We start from the raw sequence: 16,382 nt of genomic DNA on the forward strand, positions 1-16,382 counted from the left end.
AATGTATTTTTAGTAAGGAGGACCGCTGCAACTTGATGCATCCAGCTATGGATCAGCATGAATTGATGACTGGAAGCGTGACATAGCAGCCTGAAAATCCAGGGCCATAAGTTCTTGGATGTGGTACTTTGTTATGATAAAAAATGTCTTTATCTCAGTTTTGTAACTTTATCTGACATGGTAGCTCTTACAGGCACTGTATTTCTGATTTGATTATGAAGCTTTGTTGTTACAGTGTAAGGAGAAATGGACTGAGGTAATGAAGATGAAGAGAGACACATCTTTCATTTAAAAAGTGAGGCAAAGAGGACTGATAAAGAAATTGGACAATGCAGAAACACAGCCGTTTGAAAATCTTTTAATCTCAAAGTGCTTTGATACCACAATTCTCAGAAAACATTCCGGGTGGTAAGTGTTTGTATTTTTAAGATCTTTATTACTGTCAGGTAAAGGAAGACCACTAGTGTGTGAACTGTACCATTCAGGATGCCTCAGGCATTTGAGTGCAACATGCCAACAGGAAGTACCTAATCTCTCTTCCACCAAAGTCCATCTTTGGTAAAACAGTTTCTAACAATGAAATATGGGAGATACTCTAGTATAGAAAGATTATTGCTTCTTCCTAATGGGAGGAAGGAGCAGAGTTTGTAATGAGTGACCGAAGACTTAACACCAGAGAAGGATTTCCCTCTGAGTCTTCTCTCAAGGTAGGTCATATTCTTTTTTTTTTTTTTTTAAAGTATTCTGCCACATACATGTCTAAACCAAGGTTAGTACGCTGAAAGGCATTCTCCCCTTTCTGTGTTTGAACAAAGGAGCTGACACTAGAGGATGCACCTCTTCAGTCTTTCATGTCTACTTTTATCCAAAGGTAGTGCTTCAGCTTTTAAAACTTGTTTCCTGTTAAAGAAAGGGAAGTGGCTCACATAGGGAATGCTTGTGAAGACTAAGGGAGATTGCAGTATTTGCTGGATTGGAGAAGACACGCTCCAAGTAACAGTTGGTCTTTTTTTCCTTGACTAACTTCACTTACCCCAGAGCAATTCTTAGGTGTCAGCCTAAACCAGTAAATTCCTGAGGATTAACGTGGAGAATCTTGAATTGAAAAAGTCAAGACGATCGACAGATTCTTCTGCTGAATCTCACGTTGCTGTTTCCTTTCCACTCAGTTCCTCTTGAGGTTCTCCTTCCTGTGCAGTACAGTCGTTCCTTTCACCCCGAGGCTTGGGCACTCTGCAGAAATAGTGATTGTCTAATACTGGAAATGGTTTGCAGTGCTTATTTGCTGCTTTACCCCATGCATAAGAAATAGAGTGCAGTCATAGCAGTTAAGCTAGAGAAGCCACAATGCTTAATAAGAGGAGTGAAGTTAATTTAATTTTGCACTAGGTGATACAAACAAATGCTTTCATGAACATGGAAAGTATTTCTACTCAAAGGCAAAAGAGCTGTAGTGCATTGTTTTTATTACCTGTGAACATCAGATTCTTCTCCCAACAAGTCAGTAGCAGCTTTCCCTTTTTTCCTTACAAATTCTTCACTTAGCCCAACCTGCTGGAGAGTTTGTCTGTAGCGACGCTCTGCTCCTTGACGAGCATCATGCTATGGAATTTAAACTTAAACAGTGAGCACATAGAATTGGGGCTTCCCCGTAATGGTCACGTTGTTTTAAAGCTCATGGCTGACACTCCTAATGAGAACAAGAGGACAGCAAAGTTCCCATCCAGAAGTTTTGTCATCTATACAGTATCAAAACTGAATACCAGGAGAATGTCTCACATCTCTCAAAGCCAGAGATCACCTTTTCCTGCTTCTTTTTTTCTTCTTCTTCCTGCTGCCTCTACAGCATTCCAGTCGTACCAGGCTAGCATACTTGTGTCCGAGTCCTGACTGACACTCGGATCCAGAATATGTGCAAAAAAGGGTCGTGAGAAATTCTGGAAGCATATTTGCTTGTAATGTGTAAGCACTAACCACAACAAAGTTCAATAAAGAGAGTGGGCCTCTGAAATAGCTTTGTATCAGCTCTTCTTCAAGAAACTGAAAACCAAACATCCTGGATCCTAGATCCTCATTGCCTCCCCATAAACACTGCAAATTAATGTAGTCTGAGATTACAGTTTTTCAGAGGGACTGGCCAGTTCCTAAAGATTAAGGTGTTCTATATGGAAGGATAGAAATCTTGTTACAGCATGAGTCAATGCCATCAATATTTGTGAATTCTTACCAATCTGGCAAATAGAAATGTTACCAACAATTATCATACAAATGTGTTCTTTGCCTCCATTAACCACTCACCTGAGCAGAAAGCTTTAATTTTGATCAGACCATGTATTGTGCTTGCAATATGTATTAGGGACTGGAAAAGCTCTACAACTGAGAGGTAACTCTGAGTGTTTTTTCAAGAAGTGGGAAGGAATTTAAATTATATTTGTGTGGCCCTTCCATGTGTTATTTTGAGTGTAGTAAAGAGACTATGCAACAATTTGCACCTTCTTATCCATTAATTACTTGAGACTAGATTTCTTAATGCCCGTCTTAAATGAAAGACAATGTAACCTGTCACCCAGAAACACTCTGGAATTGTGACCAGTTACCTTGGTGACCTGTTCAAAGAGGTATGGTCTGTTCTTGACTCGCAGCTGCATTTCTTCCAGCTCCTTTCTGTATTCTTTTGCCCTCTGTCTCATATTTTGCCTGAAATGGAAAAGTGTCCTGTGTTACAGGTTCCCTCTGACTGTAGCTGATCAGGAAGAAGGAATTCGCAATAACTGTTTGATCTTTTAAATAGCTCTGGTAATTCTCTTGATTCTGAATGCTGGGCAAAAAAGTCCTATTGCTGGCAAGTTATGGACCCTTAGCAAAGCTTTACTACTAGACTGTAGGCAGGGGACCAGTGTTTACATTTTTAGAAAACCTTGTCTTATTGATGCTTTATGAAATGACATGTTCCAGTTGGCTTGTTTGTACAAATTGGTTTCTGCAAATGTTAATCTACAGGAAACTGTTCTTTTCGGAAAGAGTAGTGTGGAATTGCCCAAATGAACGTGGAATGGGTATAACAGGCAAAAAAGGGCCAGGAATGTTCTTAGAATTCCTCCTAAAGAGTTATCTGGTGATCTCCAGTTAGAGTTAACAGTTATTTCTGTGCAGAATAGGATACTGACCAGTTCTGTTTCACCTTCTCTTTGTGTGTTTCCTCCAGACTTTTATGCGGATCCAGGGCTTTTGCTCGGCTGTTCACTGACTTTTGGATAGCTTGACATTTCTTTTTCTGTTTCTCTCGCCAATAAATTCCTTCTTTGTCCCCTTCCTTTTTGTTATCTTGGGAGGATCTATAAAGAAAAAAGTTAGTAATGAGCTCACTGAAGTCTTGCAGACTACATGCTACTGGGGAATTTCACTTCTGTAGTCCTCTAAGGAGAAAAGCAAAGCTTCAGATATACAAGTGTACAGCTCTCGAATCAACTGGGAGGCAGGGCAAGAATTAGTAAAAAAAGAAGACAGAAACATGTAGGAAAAATAATGATGTAGTGGATGTGATGAGGGAAAGGACTGTGTTTTTCTCCATTTTGGTCACTAGTTGGTGTATGTCTTGTAAACAAACTTTTCTACTTACCTAATAGCGGATTCCCTTTTTCTAGTGGCATCTGTAATATGCACTGGAAGGGTGTTGGAAGAGAGAGAGGAAAGTCCAGTCAGAGAATTGCTTTTTTGCACTGAAACCTTGGAAAGTTGCTGAGAATCCTGAAAAAAATGGAACTTCATTCAGTGTTTTTGTTCACAATACAGAATCTCCTCTGTTCTTTGTCTACCAAAAAGAACAGTTGGGATATGTGGGCAATACACTTATTCTTCTCTTTTCCATCAGTAGGGATTTACATGGGAAGGGGCTGAGGGGAAGGAGAGGTGATTAGGAATACTGAAGGGTGGCTGAGCCTTAGCTGCCATAGCTCATCTTTGTGTAGAATTTAGTTCTCTGGTTTGTCCTAGAATTCTGCAGTACTCCCTAGACAAAGGCAGAGGTCACAGGACATTAACTATCCATAAGTAAATGCTGTAAGTTGAAGAAGGTACCACAGAAACATCCAGTTATCTCACCTTTATCTTCTCATTGGCCTGCCTCTGCCTGCCACGGAGATTGGAGGTTCTTAGCTTGAATGGCTTATTGCGCGTTGCCTCTCTGATTTCTTGTCTCCGTACTGCTTCCCTCTGAAATGCCCAGTAAAGTCCTTCAAAATCAGGTATTGTTGGATTAATCCTTGGTTTGAAGCTGAAACTTGTGTCCTGCAAGAAGCCAAGTTTTTCCTGCTTAGTCTTAGTGGCAGTTCGGGAGTGAGGCTCTCTCCGACAGTTGCTGGTATCTATTGGAGCTATGGAGCTCTCAAGCAAATCCTTGGCTCTCATTTGAATGCGGATTTCTCTGTAGAGTTCAGCTTCTAGTGAATCAAAAGCAAAGCAACGAGAAGAATGAGTGACATAAAAGGCTGTGAAATTACCACTGCACAGCTCTAAACTTTTTTTATGATGGCAGCTACACATACAGGAGAGACCAGACATTATGTATTCTTTTTCCCCACTTTCCAGCCTCTCTCCCCTCTGCCTCCCAGGAAAAAAGTTCAAAGATACTAGAAAAGCCATGGTAGAGTCTCTTAGGCATTGATCTCCAAGATATCTCCTTCACTTATCAGACTAAATTACTTGAACAGGCCTTCTCATATTCCTGTTCTTAGGGGTACCAGGTAACTTGTCCCTTTTGTCTTGCAGATGTGTTGTGTTAATCAAGGTTCTACATTTCACACGGGACTTTATGTTGACTCTGTGATCCAAAGAGGCTGTTCAAATATACTTGTAACATATGATGGCTTTTCTGTGTAACATCCAGCACTGTTTGTCTATACTGGAAAAGATTTTAAGTAAGGAGCATTTGCTAAATGGACCATGTTTTATGACTTCTGAGACAAACTTTCCACAGAAAGAATGTTCCAGAATATATCGTGTCAAACTGACTCCTTTCCTGTGCAGCACTAAATACTTGAGAAAAATGCAGACAAACAGGTGGCTGTGGGTTGTTTGGGCTTTTTCTGCTTTTAGAAAAAAAAAAAAATCAATACTGTTGATACTTACAAAATAAGGCTTTATTTTAAAGTCTATTTATAAGTTTGCATTGACTGAGGTATGAAATGTTCATCCCTCTCATAAATCAGATAGAAACAGACCAGTGGCTTATTCTTTGCTCTCTTTCACCTTTCTCCTCTATTTAGTTTAGTACACCAGAACAGAATGCTTTCTGGTTAAAACTGAACTTGTGTACACTCAAGAATAAATCAGTGGGAAACAGTAAAAAAAAAAAAAAGCAATGAGGATTACTAAGGGCTGGTTTAGTTCCTATATTCAAGTGTGAAGTCTGTATTGCTTACTTGAAACTTGCAACTGTGAGGGTTTAAACCATCTGAAAGAAAGGGAGCACCAGGAAAACCTCCTTGGCTGCTCCTCTGACTAGAATGGTCCTCACACCTACCTCCTCTGTGTTAACACTTCCTAAGAAGGTGGAGAGGGAAGGTAACTGAAAACATCAGAGACTGGCAGGAGAGGCTGGACTACTGCACTATCACTTAGAACCAAACTGCCTGGTTTGGGCTCAAGGTATATTTTTCTCCTAGGTATCCAGTGCAGCACAGATGACTTGGGTGGGAGGGAGTAAAGCTGTCAATTTCAAGATACTGCACAGACCTTGGATGCTTCTGGCACTACATCTGTCTTCATGTTTGTACCACAAATCATCTAAGTCCCTTTAGCATAATCAAAGGTATGGAATCCAGCACAGAGAAGGATTCCCAAACTCACAGTTTGCAGCAAAAGCGGTGTGGGAGTCTGTCTGAAGAGCTCAATGTACTCATGTGCTGGGAAGTGGTACAGAGCTGCTGCTGCCAATTCCAATACCAGACTACATTTAGGATACTCCACTGTAAAAGTATCTGGATGAAATGTGACCAGTGATGCACACGAGGACTAGACAACACCAGGGGATGTGATGATATTGGCTTTACACTCCAAGTAACACCTATGGGCTGTGATCCTACCTCCCAGCATGGAGACAGTGAGGGACAGGCAGGGAGCTGTTTTTAGAGTAAGAGCCCTGGCATTTTACCTTTGAGTTTATCTCCAAGAAGTGGGTTGTAAGTAGATTTAGGAACTTTTTTACTGGCTTGCTTCTGGTTGGAGCTCTCATTTGGAGTTGCTGCTGCCAGGAACTTCTGTCTCATAGCTTCTTTCTTTTTCTCCTCCTTCTCCAGGAAACTGAAGGGCCTCTGGGTTGAAAGCAGCAGCTCCCTTCTTTTCTGTGTTGCTATTTGCCTGCGAATCTCATTCTGCTCCATTATTTCCTGATAAAGGGGCAGAAACACGTGGGCAGGTACAGGCTGTGCCCGGAATTGTTTCTGACATTCAGCTTCATCCTGGCTTTGCCTTTTGTCTCTCTGCTTATCTAGTTCAAGAAACATGTATGACTTCATCAGCTGGGACTTTTTGCGAGCCTCCCGCAGCGTCATTTCAAAGGGCTTAGGGATGGTGATGGAAGGGATCCAGGGAGATGAAGCACTTTTTGGCCTCAAGCGGGATTTGGGGCCTGAAGAAACCAAGTGAGGCTTTTGCTGATCCCACGAGCTGTCCGAGGTGAGGTCGATCAAAGAACTGGACTGCCTTTTGTTACCAGATGTATGACTAAGACAAAGACATTATGAAGGGGAAATAAGGGAAATTATTAAAAACTAGAATTAAAAGAAGGGAGACGCCGTTGATTAAGAGAAAGACACTGCAGGCCGACCTAGTGGATGAAAGACAGGCCTAGGGCTTATAGTTCTTGTATTTTATTTTGCCACCAAAGTTCATGAGCAGAACTTTACTTGTTTTCTGTTTTCCACGTATAAAATAGCAGTTATGCCTACTTAGCTCTGTCCTGTATTACACTGCTAGCACTGCCAGAAAGGCCACAAGTAAACCAAGAAGTTCCACCTTCAGGGATATCTGGCTGATAGCTACTCAACATAAAAGACAATCTCTGGAGAGGCACTGAATCAAGCACACAGATGCACAAATCCTAAGGAACAGGACCAAACACTGGCATTCTTAAGATGCTGATGGAAGGGCCATTGCAAGGAACTGCTATAGTGCAACTCTTAAGAGGTTCAGATGGAAAATTTGTAGCTGATAATATAATTGATAATAATTAAAAAAACCCAAACCAAACAAAAACCCAAAACCAACAAAGACTATCATAGGTCTCATTAAAATAGCAAACCTCTCACAGGATGTTTGAGGGCACTTGTGAAACTGAGTAAAACTTATGAGATATTTCAGGAAGGAATAAATGCAGGTAAAAGGAAGGCTCAAGGTGCATCAGGGTAGATCAAGCGCAGGAAAATGGGAAAAAGGGAGGAAACAGAAGGTGCTGATCCTGTGTAAACAGGCTTCTGGTCAATACACTTGCCTGGTGACTGCTGCCATCTGTTCTTCATAAACAAATTACTTTGTCAGAACGTGTGTGTGATCTGTAGTGAACTTCAAGCTCGACTAACCACACAGAAAGACAGATCTGAGAGCTAGACATTGGAGACACCACAGCTCTGAAGCTGGACACTGGATAGAAGCATGTGTGATCTGCTAGCAAATTGTAAGTGTGATTAGCTGATGAGCAGGAATGGGATTTGTGCTGTCCATGTTTTACGTGGGTGATGCTTACATGGGCACCTGTTGGCCCCATCCTCTCATCTGTGAATACGTTTGTGGCCAGCATTTTGGTACGATATACGTGCATTTTGGGATCTCATGCTCCGGCTCATCGCTGGTCAGAAGCAGCAGGAATCCCACGTGCCGTTCTGCCATCCTTCCCAGGTGCCATCCTACCTGAGAGCCTCCCACAGCTTCTCACGCAGGACTGCCGCCTCTCGCCTGAAACCCTCGAGCTCCTCATCCTCTTCGAATACCCTGAGGTCACCCTTTAACTTTGCCTGGCACGGCAAGTCCGGTTCTAACGGCGACCGCCGGCCTCCCATCCCGAGGGAGCGGGCGGGAGACACGGGAGCCGGTCCGTTACGGCCCGAGAAGCTGCCGAGTCACCTAGAAGAAAAAAATAATCGAGAAGTGCTCGTCTCGGGGCAGCGACTCCGAGTGCCAGGCCCGCGGCTGAGGGGGGCCCGGGCGCTGCCCTCACCTGCGCGCCGCCGCTTCCGCCCTCCCGCCGCACTAACCCCGCCTCCCGCCAATCAGCGCAGCCGGTATCCCTCTAGTCCCGCCTCCTTGCCCTGAAGCAGCCAATCAGGCTTCAAGACCGGCAGCGCCCGCCCGGCCCCAGGCAGGCTCCGTTGTCATGGTTCCCCGGAGCGACTTCCGCTCGGAGGCGGCTGGCGTGGCGTCACTTCCGCCGTGATGGCGGCGCTGTGGGGGCGGCGGCTGCTGGCTGCGCTCGGCGGGCGTCGGGCCGGCCCGCGGGCTCCGCGCCGCTCGGTGGCCGCCGCCGCGCCGCTCTACGATGTGGTGGTGTCGGGCGGGGGCATGGTGGGGAGCGCCATGGCCGCCGTGCTGGGTAAGGCGGCGGTCTGTCCCTGCGGCCCTGCCGCCGCGCCCTGAGGGCTGGGAGGCCTCCGGGCCGCCTGCCCCGCGCCGTGTCCCGCTGTCCTCGCTGTCTCACCCCTTCTACAGAAAACTTAACCCTGGGGACTTTCCCAAAGCCCATGTTTCCGTGTGTATCGGGTACTTTTATAAGTAGACCTGAGTTGTTATTCCGTGTTGGTGACAGCGTGAGAGATAACGATGTAGTTACCACTTTGGATATTCGTTTTGAAGATCCTGGCGTGGAATTTCCTCATTCCTGCATGCTCTTGTGACATGCATGCTCTAACCTTGCATTTTAAACACGGGAATGCCCAGTTAAAATGGATTTTGTCTTGGTGTGTTTCAGTAGAGATCCTGAGAGTACTGACTGCTGCTTTTTTGCACGAATGTAGTAGTGGCAGAAGCCTAAAGAGAAAAGTGAGATACTTTGGTGATGAACTTTCGTAACAAAATAGGCACGAATTTGTACAAAAACGTAAAGTTTGTGCAAAAAGAAAATGTCTAATCTTTCCTTTAACAGCAAAAGGGTTGTCCATCTTGGCAGCAGGATTGTAGTCAAAAGTTTTAAAATACAGAAGTTCACCTGCCTGATCGAAACCTGTGTTGTAAATGTGTTTCTTCACTGGGTTTTGTATCTTATTACAAAAACACATGGGTGTTGTTGATACAGAAATTAGATTTTTAGCAGGACCATTGTAACAAAGCATGTGTTTGCTTATTTTAGGGCATGATATCCATTTCCATGATAAAAAGATTGCTCTGCTGGAGGCTGGACCTCGGAAGGAGTATGATCACATGCCAGACAGTTACAGTAACAGGGTCAGTTCCATCTCCCCAGGATCAGCAACCCTTCTAAGCAGTAAGTATGAATTCTGTTTGTTGCATTTTTAACAGTATACTTGAACTGTTTTAATTTTGTTTAAACAAAACTTGTTTGAGCATGTGCTGCCTTTGTCCTAAACTCAACAGAGTAATTTGCCTGTTTCTCTTCATGCTCCATGCGCTGAATTGTGTTGATTAAATCAGACTTCTCTTCATAACAGGGATCTGTGTTCTGGTGTCTTGGTCCCATTTGTTATATAAGTATTGGTGACATTAGACTAGTGAAGGGTTGCAGGGTGCTCTCTACAGCATCTGGAATGTCCTGTTCACAGAATAAGTACATACTTAGTGCTCTCTAGTCTGGTAACTCACTTCTGATAAATTTTCATTTTAAAGAGAAATTTGAGACTTGATTCCTCATGGAGAAAGATATTTCTAAGCAATGATGGCTGTGCATTTCTGTGGCTGCTTTATTACTCAGTGACAGGGCGGTGAGAGTTAAATGTTAAGTCATGGTGTGTATGGAAATCTCCTGTTTCTTTTCTGCTGGCTTGTATTAACAGTAAAATACTGTGATGCTGGAGCTGTATTGAGGCAGGCCTGGCCCTGTCTAGGGGTGGTGCACATGGAGCCTGGGCATTGATAGTCAGGGAGAGAGGATAGTGTTAACTTTAGTTTTGTTTGGGTGTCAGTGTCACATGTGACCTTATATCTCCATGCATTTGTGTCCCTCTTCTCTTTCAGGTTTTGGTGCCTGGGATCATGTCTGCAGCCTGAGACTCAAACCGTTCCGACGAATGCAGGTGCCTTCCTTAGGGCTGCAAATAGACTGTGTGTCTGTCTACTTGGAACTCTCACAAGTACTTACAATAATGATGTCATGTAACTTACAGTAATGGTACAAAGGGGTTTTTCCTTTGGCAAAGGTCAGGTCGTGCTTATGATGATTCCTGTTACTTTTTTTGGGAGAAGTAGCCTACTCAGAAATACCCATTCTCAGAACCTTGGTGTTACAGGATGGAAGGCTGATTTGTAATGGAAGCTGTAGATACTGAGGCATGGGTACTAGTCAGGAAAAAAAGGTAAAGGTGTGTATTGTTTTGGGCTGGGATAGAGTTAGTTTTCTGCAGAGCAGCTTGTATGCTGCTGCGTTTTGGATTTGTGATGTGTAACCGATGGTTACACAGCACCAGGGCCATCTCTGCTGCTCACACTGCCCTGCCAGCGAGTGGGCTGGGGGTGCACAAGAAGCTGGGAAGGGACACTGCCAGCTCAGCTGACCCCAGCTGATAAAAGCTGCGGTAGGAAGGGGGGACATTTGGAGTCATGGCATTTGTCTTCCCAAGTAAGCGTTACATGTTACATCTCCCACTTTCCTGGAGATGGCTGAACACCTACTGCCAACAGGAGATGGTGAATGAATTCCTTAGTTTGCTTTGCTTGCATATGCAGCTTCTGCCTTACCCATTAAACTGTCTTTATCTTAACCCACAAGTTTTCTCACTTCTACTCTTCCAATTTTCTTCCCCATCCCACTGCGGGGGAGTGAGTGAGCAGCTGCGTGGTGCTGAGCTGCCTGCCCTGGGCTTAACCCACAACAAGGTGCTGGGGTAGCTCTGTATGTTAATTATGTAAGGGGAAAGCAGGGATAAAAATTTTCTTTGCAATTATTTTTTGAGATAAAGCTAGATCACCAAATGAAAGGAATTATGTCATGTACTTTAGTAGCTGGGAATGGATGGTAATCTAGAGCTTTTCCTCTCATTCTGTATATCTAGATTGTCTCATCTTTTTCCTGTTACGATGGATACATTCACAGTCCCTGAAAGGAACAGCACTTCTTTATCACGTAGCTTCATGTAATGTATTTTTCTTTGTAGGTGTGGGATGCTTGTTCAGAAGCCATGATCGTTTTTGAGAAAGACGACTTAGATGACATGGGTTACATAGTGGAGAATGATGTCATTATGTCTGCCCTCACAAAACAGTTAGATGCAGTAGCAGGTAGTGGACAACTTCTTTAATGTTTTATTTCCTGCTGAGAGCTTTCAGTTATTTGTCTTCTGTTGTGTGCACTAAGTTATGAGAGGGAGAAATATAATTAATCCAACAAGTAACTCTGAGACAGGCAGCTTCTTGAACTCAGAGGGAGGGAGAAACCCATCTTCTGAAGGCTACACAGTAAAAAAGCTGTTACATATGTAGTTCTCTAGAACATAGTATCTCCAAAAATAGAATTAATGAAAAGTTCTGTAGCTTTCTATCTAGAGCAGGCCTTACAGTGACAAAGGGTTGGCCAGATCTGTTTTTTCAGGGTGCCTTGGGAGATCTAGGGTCAGCTCTTAGGGTGCCTTTAAGACATGCATGGCCTTTGCTGTTGCACAGATGTTTCCTTTTTTCCTGTCTGTATCACGCTGTGACCATGGTACTTTGTGTTCCCATCAGACCGGGTGGAGGTTTTCTACGGGAGCAGAGCAGTCGGGTATACCTGGCCCCTTCCCTCTCACAGCTGTGGCACAAGCCCTTGGGTCCAAATTGAGTTAGCTGATGGACGCAGACTTCAGACCAAACTGCTGGTAACTAAGCTTTTTATTTCTGTTGATCAGGCATCATCTCTTACCCAAGTCCTTTCCACTGGATTTGGTTCTGGTTCCGTGTGCCGCTCCACCCACGTGGAGGGCTTGAGCAAGGTGAGTGGCTGAACTCTGTCAGAGATGCTGTGGGGCACAGTGTGTGGCCTTTTCTGTTCCTGGCACAAGAAGACAGTGCTGAATTCCACAAGAGCAGAAGCAGTTCCCCTTTTCAGGTTTTGGGGGAATCTTTTTTTTTTCTTTTCTTTTTTTTCCCTGAGTAAACAAAAACATGTACATGCAGGCTGAGGTTTGTAGAGTTGAATATTGGCTTTCTTAGGAGCTGCTGAAGAAGTTGCTTTTTATCTCTTTGTTTTGCAGATTGGTGCAGATGGTCATAACTCTGTAGTCCGGAAGGAAGCTGAAATTAAGAACATTGAGCATCAGTATGACCAGTCAGCTGTGGTGGCAACTCTTCATTTGTCTGAGGTGAAAATCTGCTAACTGACTCTTCCATAAGCAGCTAAACAGTTTAAGCGGGTGATCCAGGTTACTAGTCCATAACTGTCCACTGGCTTCTTTTCACTGCAGGCCACAGACAATAATGTAGCATGGCAGAGGTTCCTGCCCACAGGGCCAATTGCACTTCTTCCGGTAAGATGACTTGTGATCTTGTTATTGGGTTTTTTTAGTTTTTAGTCTGTTCTTTTCTAGTAAATTGATTTCTTTCTGTGTCTTTCTGTGTTTGGTTTTGTCTCTTGAAGAATTTGTCCATCTGTCCTTTACTTTTCAGTTACTGCATTTATTTCTCCCCCCTGCCCTCTCACTTTATCCACTTGTACCAAGTTGGGCTGGAAGAGTGATGTGCAGAGGGACTGGTGTGGGGCAGGGCAGTGGGGAAATCTTGACACTGATCATTTATTTTAAAGTTATTTTTCTCTTGATATTTACCCTTGACATTCTCTTAAACTAGCTGTCTGACACTGCCAGCTCTCTGGTCTGGTCTACATCTCATGAACATGCATCAGAACTTCTTGCTATGGATGAGGAGAGTTTTGTGGATAGTGTCAACTCTGCCTTTGTGAGTATCAGCCTTGTAGCAGGTATGAGGCTGACTTTGTTGTAATAATGAGAAATACAGCAGAACCCTACAGCTTAAAGGATAGGCATGGGAGAGGTGTATTTGTTAGTTCCTTCCTCTGGTGAGTATGATACTAAAAAGGCACTTAGCAAAGCAAGGATGACACCTTGGGACTAAGTTAGGTTAGTTCTGAAAGTCACAGAAGTTGAACTAAATTTCCAAGACATGGGAAGGGCAAGCTCATCTTAGTTAGAAACTTGGGTGTCCTAAAATTATGGAGATAGTTTCTTCTACCGAATAGTTTTGTCTGAGTGGTTACAATTCAGTATTTTACACTCATTCAGATTTTTTTCAGCTGGATTCTTTGATGTGTCTAGTTTGGGTTTACATGTAAAGATTTATTTGTGTTTTCAGTGGAGCAACGTAAACCACTCTGACTTCATTGATACTGCTGGGGCCATGTTTCGAGCAGCCGTTTCATTCCTGAAGCCCTCGGGGACTGCAGTCCGTCAGCTGCCCCCTAGTGTCGCTGAAGTAGATCCAGACAGCCGAGCCATGTTCCCTCTTGGAATGGGGCATGCGACCCAGTATGTCCAAAACCGGGTGGCTCTTATCGGGTAAGGTCCCCAGGGGTAGCCCTTGTGTGAGTGGGTGGTGTGTGCTTAGAAATGGAGTATATGGGAGTATAGTGACTCCAGTCAACAAATTAGATGGTTAGAAATAATTTATAGTTTGACTTTACCCAGGCCCAGTTTGTTCCCTGTGCTCTTGTGCCAACAAAGTCCTTTTGCACGAGTAGCTCTCTGTCTATAGTGTCTGCTCTCTGTGTAAATTGAGAGATAATGATTTCCCTTTTCTGGTTTCTGTAGCCGGTGCAAGGGCCCAGTATCTCATGCTGGACCTGTACTTCCCCAAACATTGTAGCAGTCATTCTGTGTATCATTTTAGAGTTCTATGCTCACTTTTCTTGAAAACAAATGGCAAAACTTACAGTTCATTCCAGATGGGATGTCATAAGCTTTTGTACAGTAGCCTATAGAAATAGGAAAAGATCTCATCTTTGACATTTTAATCTTGCATCATGTACTGTTTTTTCTGCCACAGCTGCAATACACTGGGAGTTTATAGTAATTCTTGGATGCCATATTACACTTCAGATACTTTTCATCTTTCCAACTTGTGAGCCATTCTGTGCTTGGGAGCACTCAGTGCTTTACAGCTTGGTAAAGTGCATAACCTTAACATTTATATTCAAACTTCATTTCATTTCTCTGAATCTAAGACTCCCTTATCAATGTGTCTGGCTTTGTCCTTTACAGATAAGTTTGCTCATAAAATAACCTGATTTTGATTTTATTCAAAGATGTCCCACTTCTCCTTTGTATTCATTGTCAGTCTATTTTGTGTCTGTGAAATGTGCCATTGATGCACCTCCGGTTGTGGAGGTCACTTACAAAAAAAAACATTAAGGCCTATTCCACACGTGGTTTGAGAGAGGACTTTGGATAGTCATCTCTTTATCATTTTTCCTTTCAGAACTGCTTTTTGTTATCTCCCTTTTGTCTTGCTTCTTACAACTGGAGAGGCAGTCAGGTAGCTCAGCGTAGCATGCCAGGAGGTACTGGATAAAGCATATATGCTGCTGTAAGGTGGTGGTCATTGCGAAGAGGTGAGGAGTGCTATACTGATCCCTTCTGGGGTTTGACAGCCATTAAGGCTTTCTTCAAGATGCAAAATCTGTCTTTTCTTGCTCCAGGGATGCAGCACACAGAGTCCACCCACTTGCAGGACAAGGTGTAAACCTGGGCTTTGGTGATATTGCATGTTTAGCCCATCACCTCAGTGCAGCAGCCTTCAATGGGAGCGATCTGGGTAAGGATGCACGACAACAAAGTGGCAGCAGATGATTAGTCTTACAGGCCTTTGCTGCTACCATCGGGAAAAGCTTTACCTCTGTTGCAGGCTAAGTGTTCTGCTGCCTTGTGTTGGAAAGGCACAAGCACCTTTGAAGCAAAACTGTTCTGATGTCCATTAGCTGTGGAGTAGTTACAAATTCATAGATGAAGGCTTCCATCCCACAAATCTCAAAGCTGTTTTAAAAAATATGTATATATTCTGCAGGATTGGTAGCTAAGGAGGTGGTGAGCTGAAGACCACTATCTGATGTAAGGAGGCCTTTATTGAGATGGACCACTTCTGTGTACTCTTTCTATGTTTTCAGTGGTCAGTGGAGACTGCTCTATAGACAAGACACAATTGTTTACAGCAAGTCAATTCTAATAGGAGCATCTAATTGTCTCTTCCAGGCTCCTTAAAACATCTTTTAAAGTTTGAGACAGAACGTCAGAGGCACAACGTCTCCTTGATAGCTGCTATTGATGTGCTAAAGAGGCTTTACTCCACAAGACTGGCTCCCTTGGTGTTGCTGAGGACATGGGGATTGCAAGCAACAAATGCTCTGCCTCCTGTCAAAGTAAGTGTCTCACTTTAGTCAGAGCCGTAAGAAGAGCCCAGAAGTACTATTGAAACATACACGAACTGTGAAGACTTTTATTTCCTTTTAAATTAAACATTTTTGGTTGGAAAATGGTTCTTGTTCAGACTGAGGTTTTGGTCCTGAATGAGCCTGAGGATTTCCTAAGTATGGGACAGCTCGGTAGCAACAGGTCTACGTGCTCTCTGCACTTGGCTAGAAGGGCTGACAAAGAACTGTTGTCCATCTTATAAAAAAGAGGAGACCGTAGCTGCTTTCTAGAATGTATGCTTATGACCAGTTTACAAATTACTGATCCTTTCTTTTCCCCCCTTTTAGGAGCAAATCATGGCTTTTGCCAGCAAGTGATCTGTTGTTAGCTTGGAACAGCAGCTTGCCACTGAATGCACTGCCCTTATAAAGACTGTGACTGAAGTGAATCTTTGAATGGTGTTATTTTAATTTAACAATAAACCTGAGAGATTGAGTTGTGCATTACATCATCCACTGGGTTTATGAACATGACAGAAAACTTACTTGAGTGTGACAGAGCACTGGCACAGGCTGCACAGGGAGGTTGTGAAATCATCTTCTCTGCAGATACTAAAAACTCACCAGGATGTGAACCTGCTTTAGAAAGGGGGTTGGACTAAATCTCCAGAGGTCCCTTCCAACCCAATCATTCTGTGATTTTGCTGTGAAAGCTCTGTCTCATCGCCTCAAGAGGATTTAGGGTGTCTTCAGGGTACCCATGATGTCTTCAGCCACAGAAGTAACACAATGTGCTTTTAATATGGGCCTTTTTAAGTTGAAGACTAAGATG

At 43.5% G+C, this 16,382-nt stretch overlaps 2 protein-coding genes across 4 annotated transcripts; one reads left to right on the forward strand and one right to left on the reverse strand.

Annotated features, from left to right (window-relative positions):
• Positions 1-342: 342 nt before the first annotated feature.
• Positions 343-8,237, reverse strand: FAM161B (FAM161 centrosomal protein B). 3 transcript variants are annotated; one of them, XR_007889696.1, is made up of 9 exons: positions 7,906-8,184; positions 6,152-6,723; positions 4,102-4,439; positions 3,620-3,747; positions 3,168-3,335; positions 2,598-2,697; positions 1,472-1,602; positions 1,034-1,233; positions 343-900 (listed from the first exon to the last, which is right to left on the reverse strand). XR_007889696.1 is itself a non-coding variant. In XM_051621390.1 (9 exons), the coding sequence occupies exons 2-9, from the start codon at positions 8,052-8,054 to the stop codon at positions 1,143-1,145; spliced, it is 1,677 nt and encodes a 558-aa protein (XP_051477350.1). In that variant the 5' UTR covers positions 8,055-8,118; positions 8,213-8,237; the 3' UTR covers positions 343-1,142. The 3 variants fall into 3 exon arrangements, 2 of the variants coding, with proteins under 2 accessions (XP_051477350.1, XP_051477351.1); XM_051621390.1 differs by adding an exon at positions 8,213-8,237 and having other exon boundaries at positions 343-1,233; positions 7,906-8,118; XM_051621391.1 differs by having other exon boundaries at positions 343-1,233; positions 7,742-7,992.
• Positions 8,238-8,422: 185 nt separating this feature from the next.
• COQ6 (coenzyme Q6, monooxygenase) lies at positions 8,423-16,046 on the forward strand. The gene is made up of 12 exons (XM_051621538.1): positions 8,423-8,584; positions 9,338-9,472; positions 10,180-10,238; positions 11,316-11,439; positions 11,881-12,011; positions 12,387-12,494; positions 12,597-12,659; positions 12,979-13,086; positions 13,501-13,703; positions 14,843-14,958; positions 15,393-15,559; positions 15,899-16,046. The coding sequence occupies exons 1-12, from the start codon at positions 8,428-8,430 to the stop codon at positions 15,926-15,928; spliced, it is 1,401 nt and encodes a 466-aa protein (XP_051477498.1). The 5' UTR covers positions 8,423-8,427; the 3' UTR covers positions 15,929-16,046.
• The last annotated feature ends 336 nt before the right edge of the window (positions 16,047-16,382 follow it).

The sequence above is a fragment of the Apus apus genome, chromosome 5, assembly GCF_020740795.1.
Source record: "Apus apus isolate bApuApu2 chromosome 5, bApuApu2.pri.cur, whole genome shotgun sequence".
Classification (NCBI taxonomy): Eukaryota; Metazoa; Chordata; class Aves; order Apodiformes; family Apodidae; genus Apus; species Apus apus.

Coding starts and splice junctions, on each gene's coding strand:
- FAM161B (XM_051621390.1), bottom strand. CDS start 8,054: ATGGGAGGCCGGCGGTCGCCGTTAGAACCGGACTTGCCGTGCCAGGCA. Junction 6,724..7,905: donor AAGCTGTGGGAGGCTCTCAG/GTAGGATGGCAC, acceptor TCTTTGTCTTAG/TCATACATCTGGTAACAAAA. Junction 4,440..6,151: donor TCTTGGAGATAAACTCAAAG/GTAAAATGCCAG, acceptor TTGATTCACTAG/AAGCTGAACTCTACAGAGAA.
- COQ6 (XM_051621538.1), top strand. CDS start 8,428: ATGGCGGCGCTGTGGGGGCGGCGGCTGCTGGCTGCGCTCGGCGGGCGT. Junction 12,012..12,386: donor GACTTCAGACCAAACTGCTG/GTAACTAAGCTT, acceptor TTTGTTTTGCAG/ATTGGTGCAGATGGTCATAA. Junction 13,704..14,842: donor AACCGGGTGGCTCTTATCGG/GTAAGGTCCCCA, acceptor TTCTTGCTCCAG/GGATGCAGCACACAGAGTCC.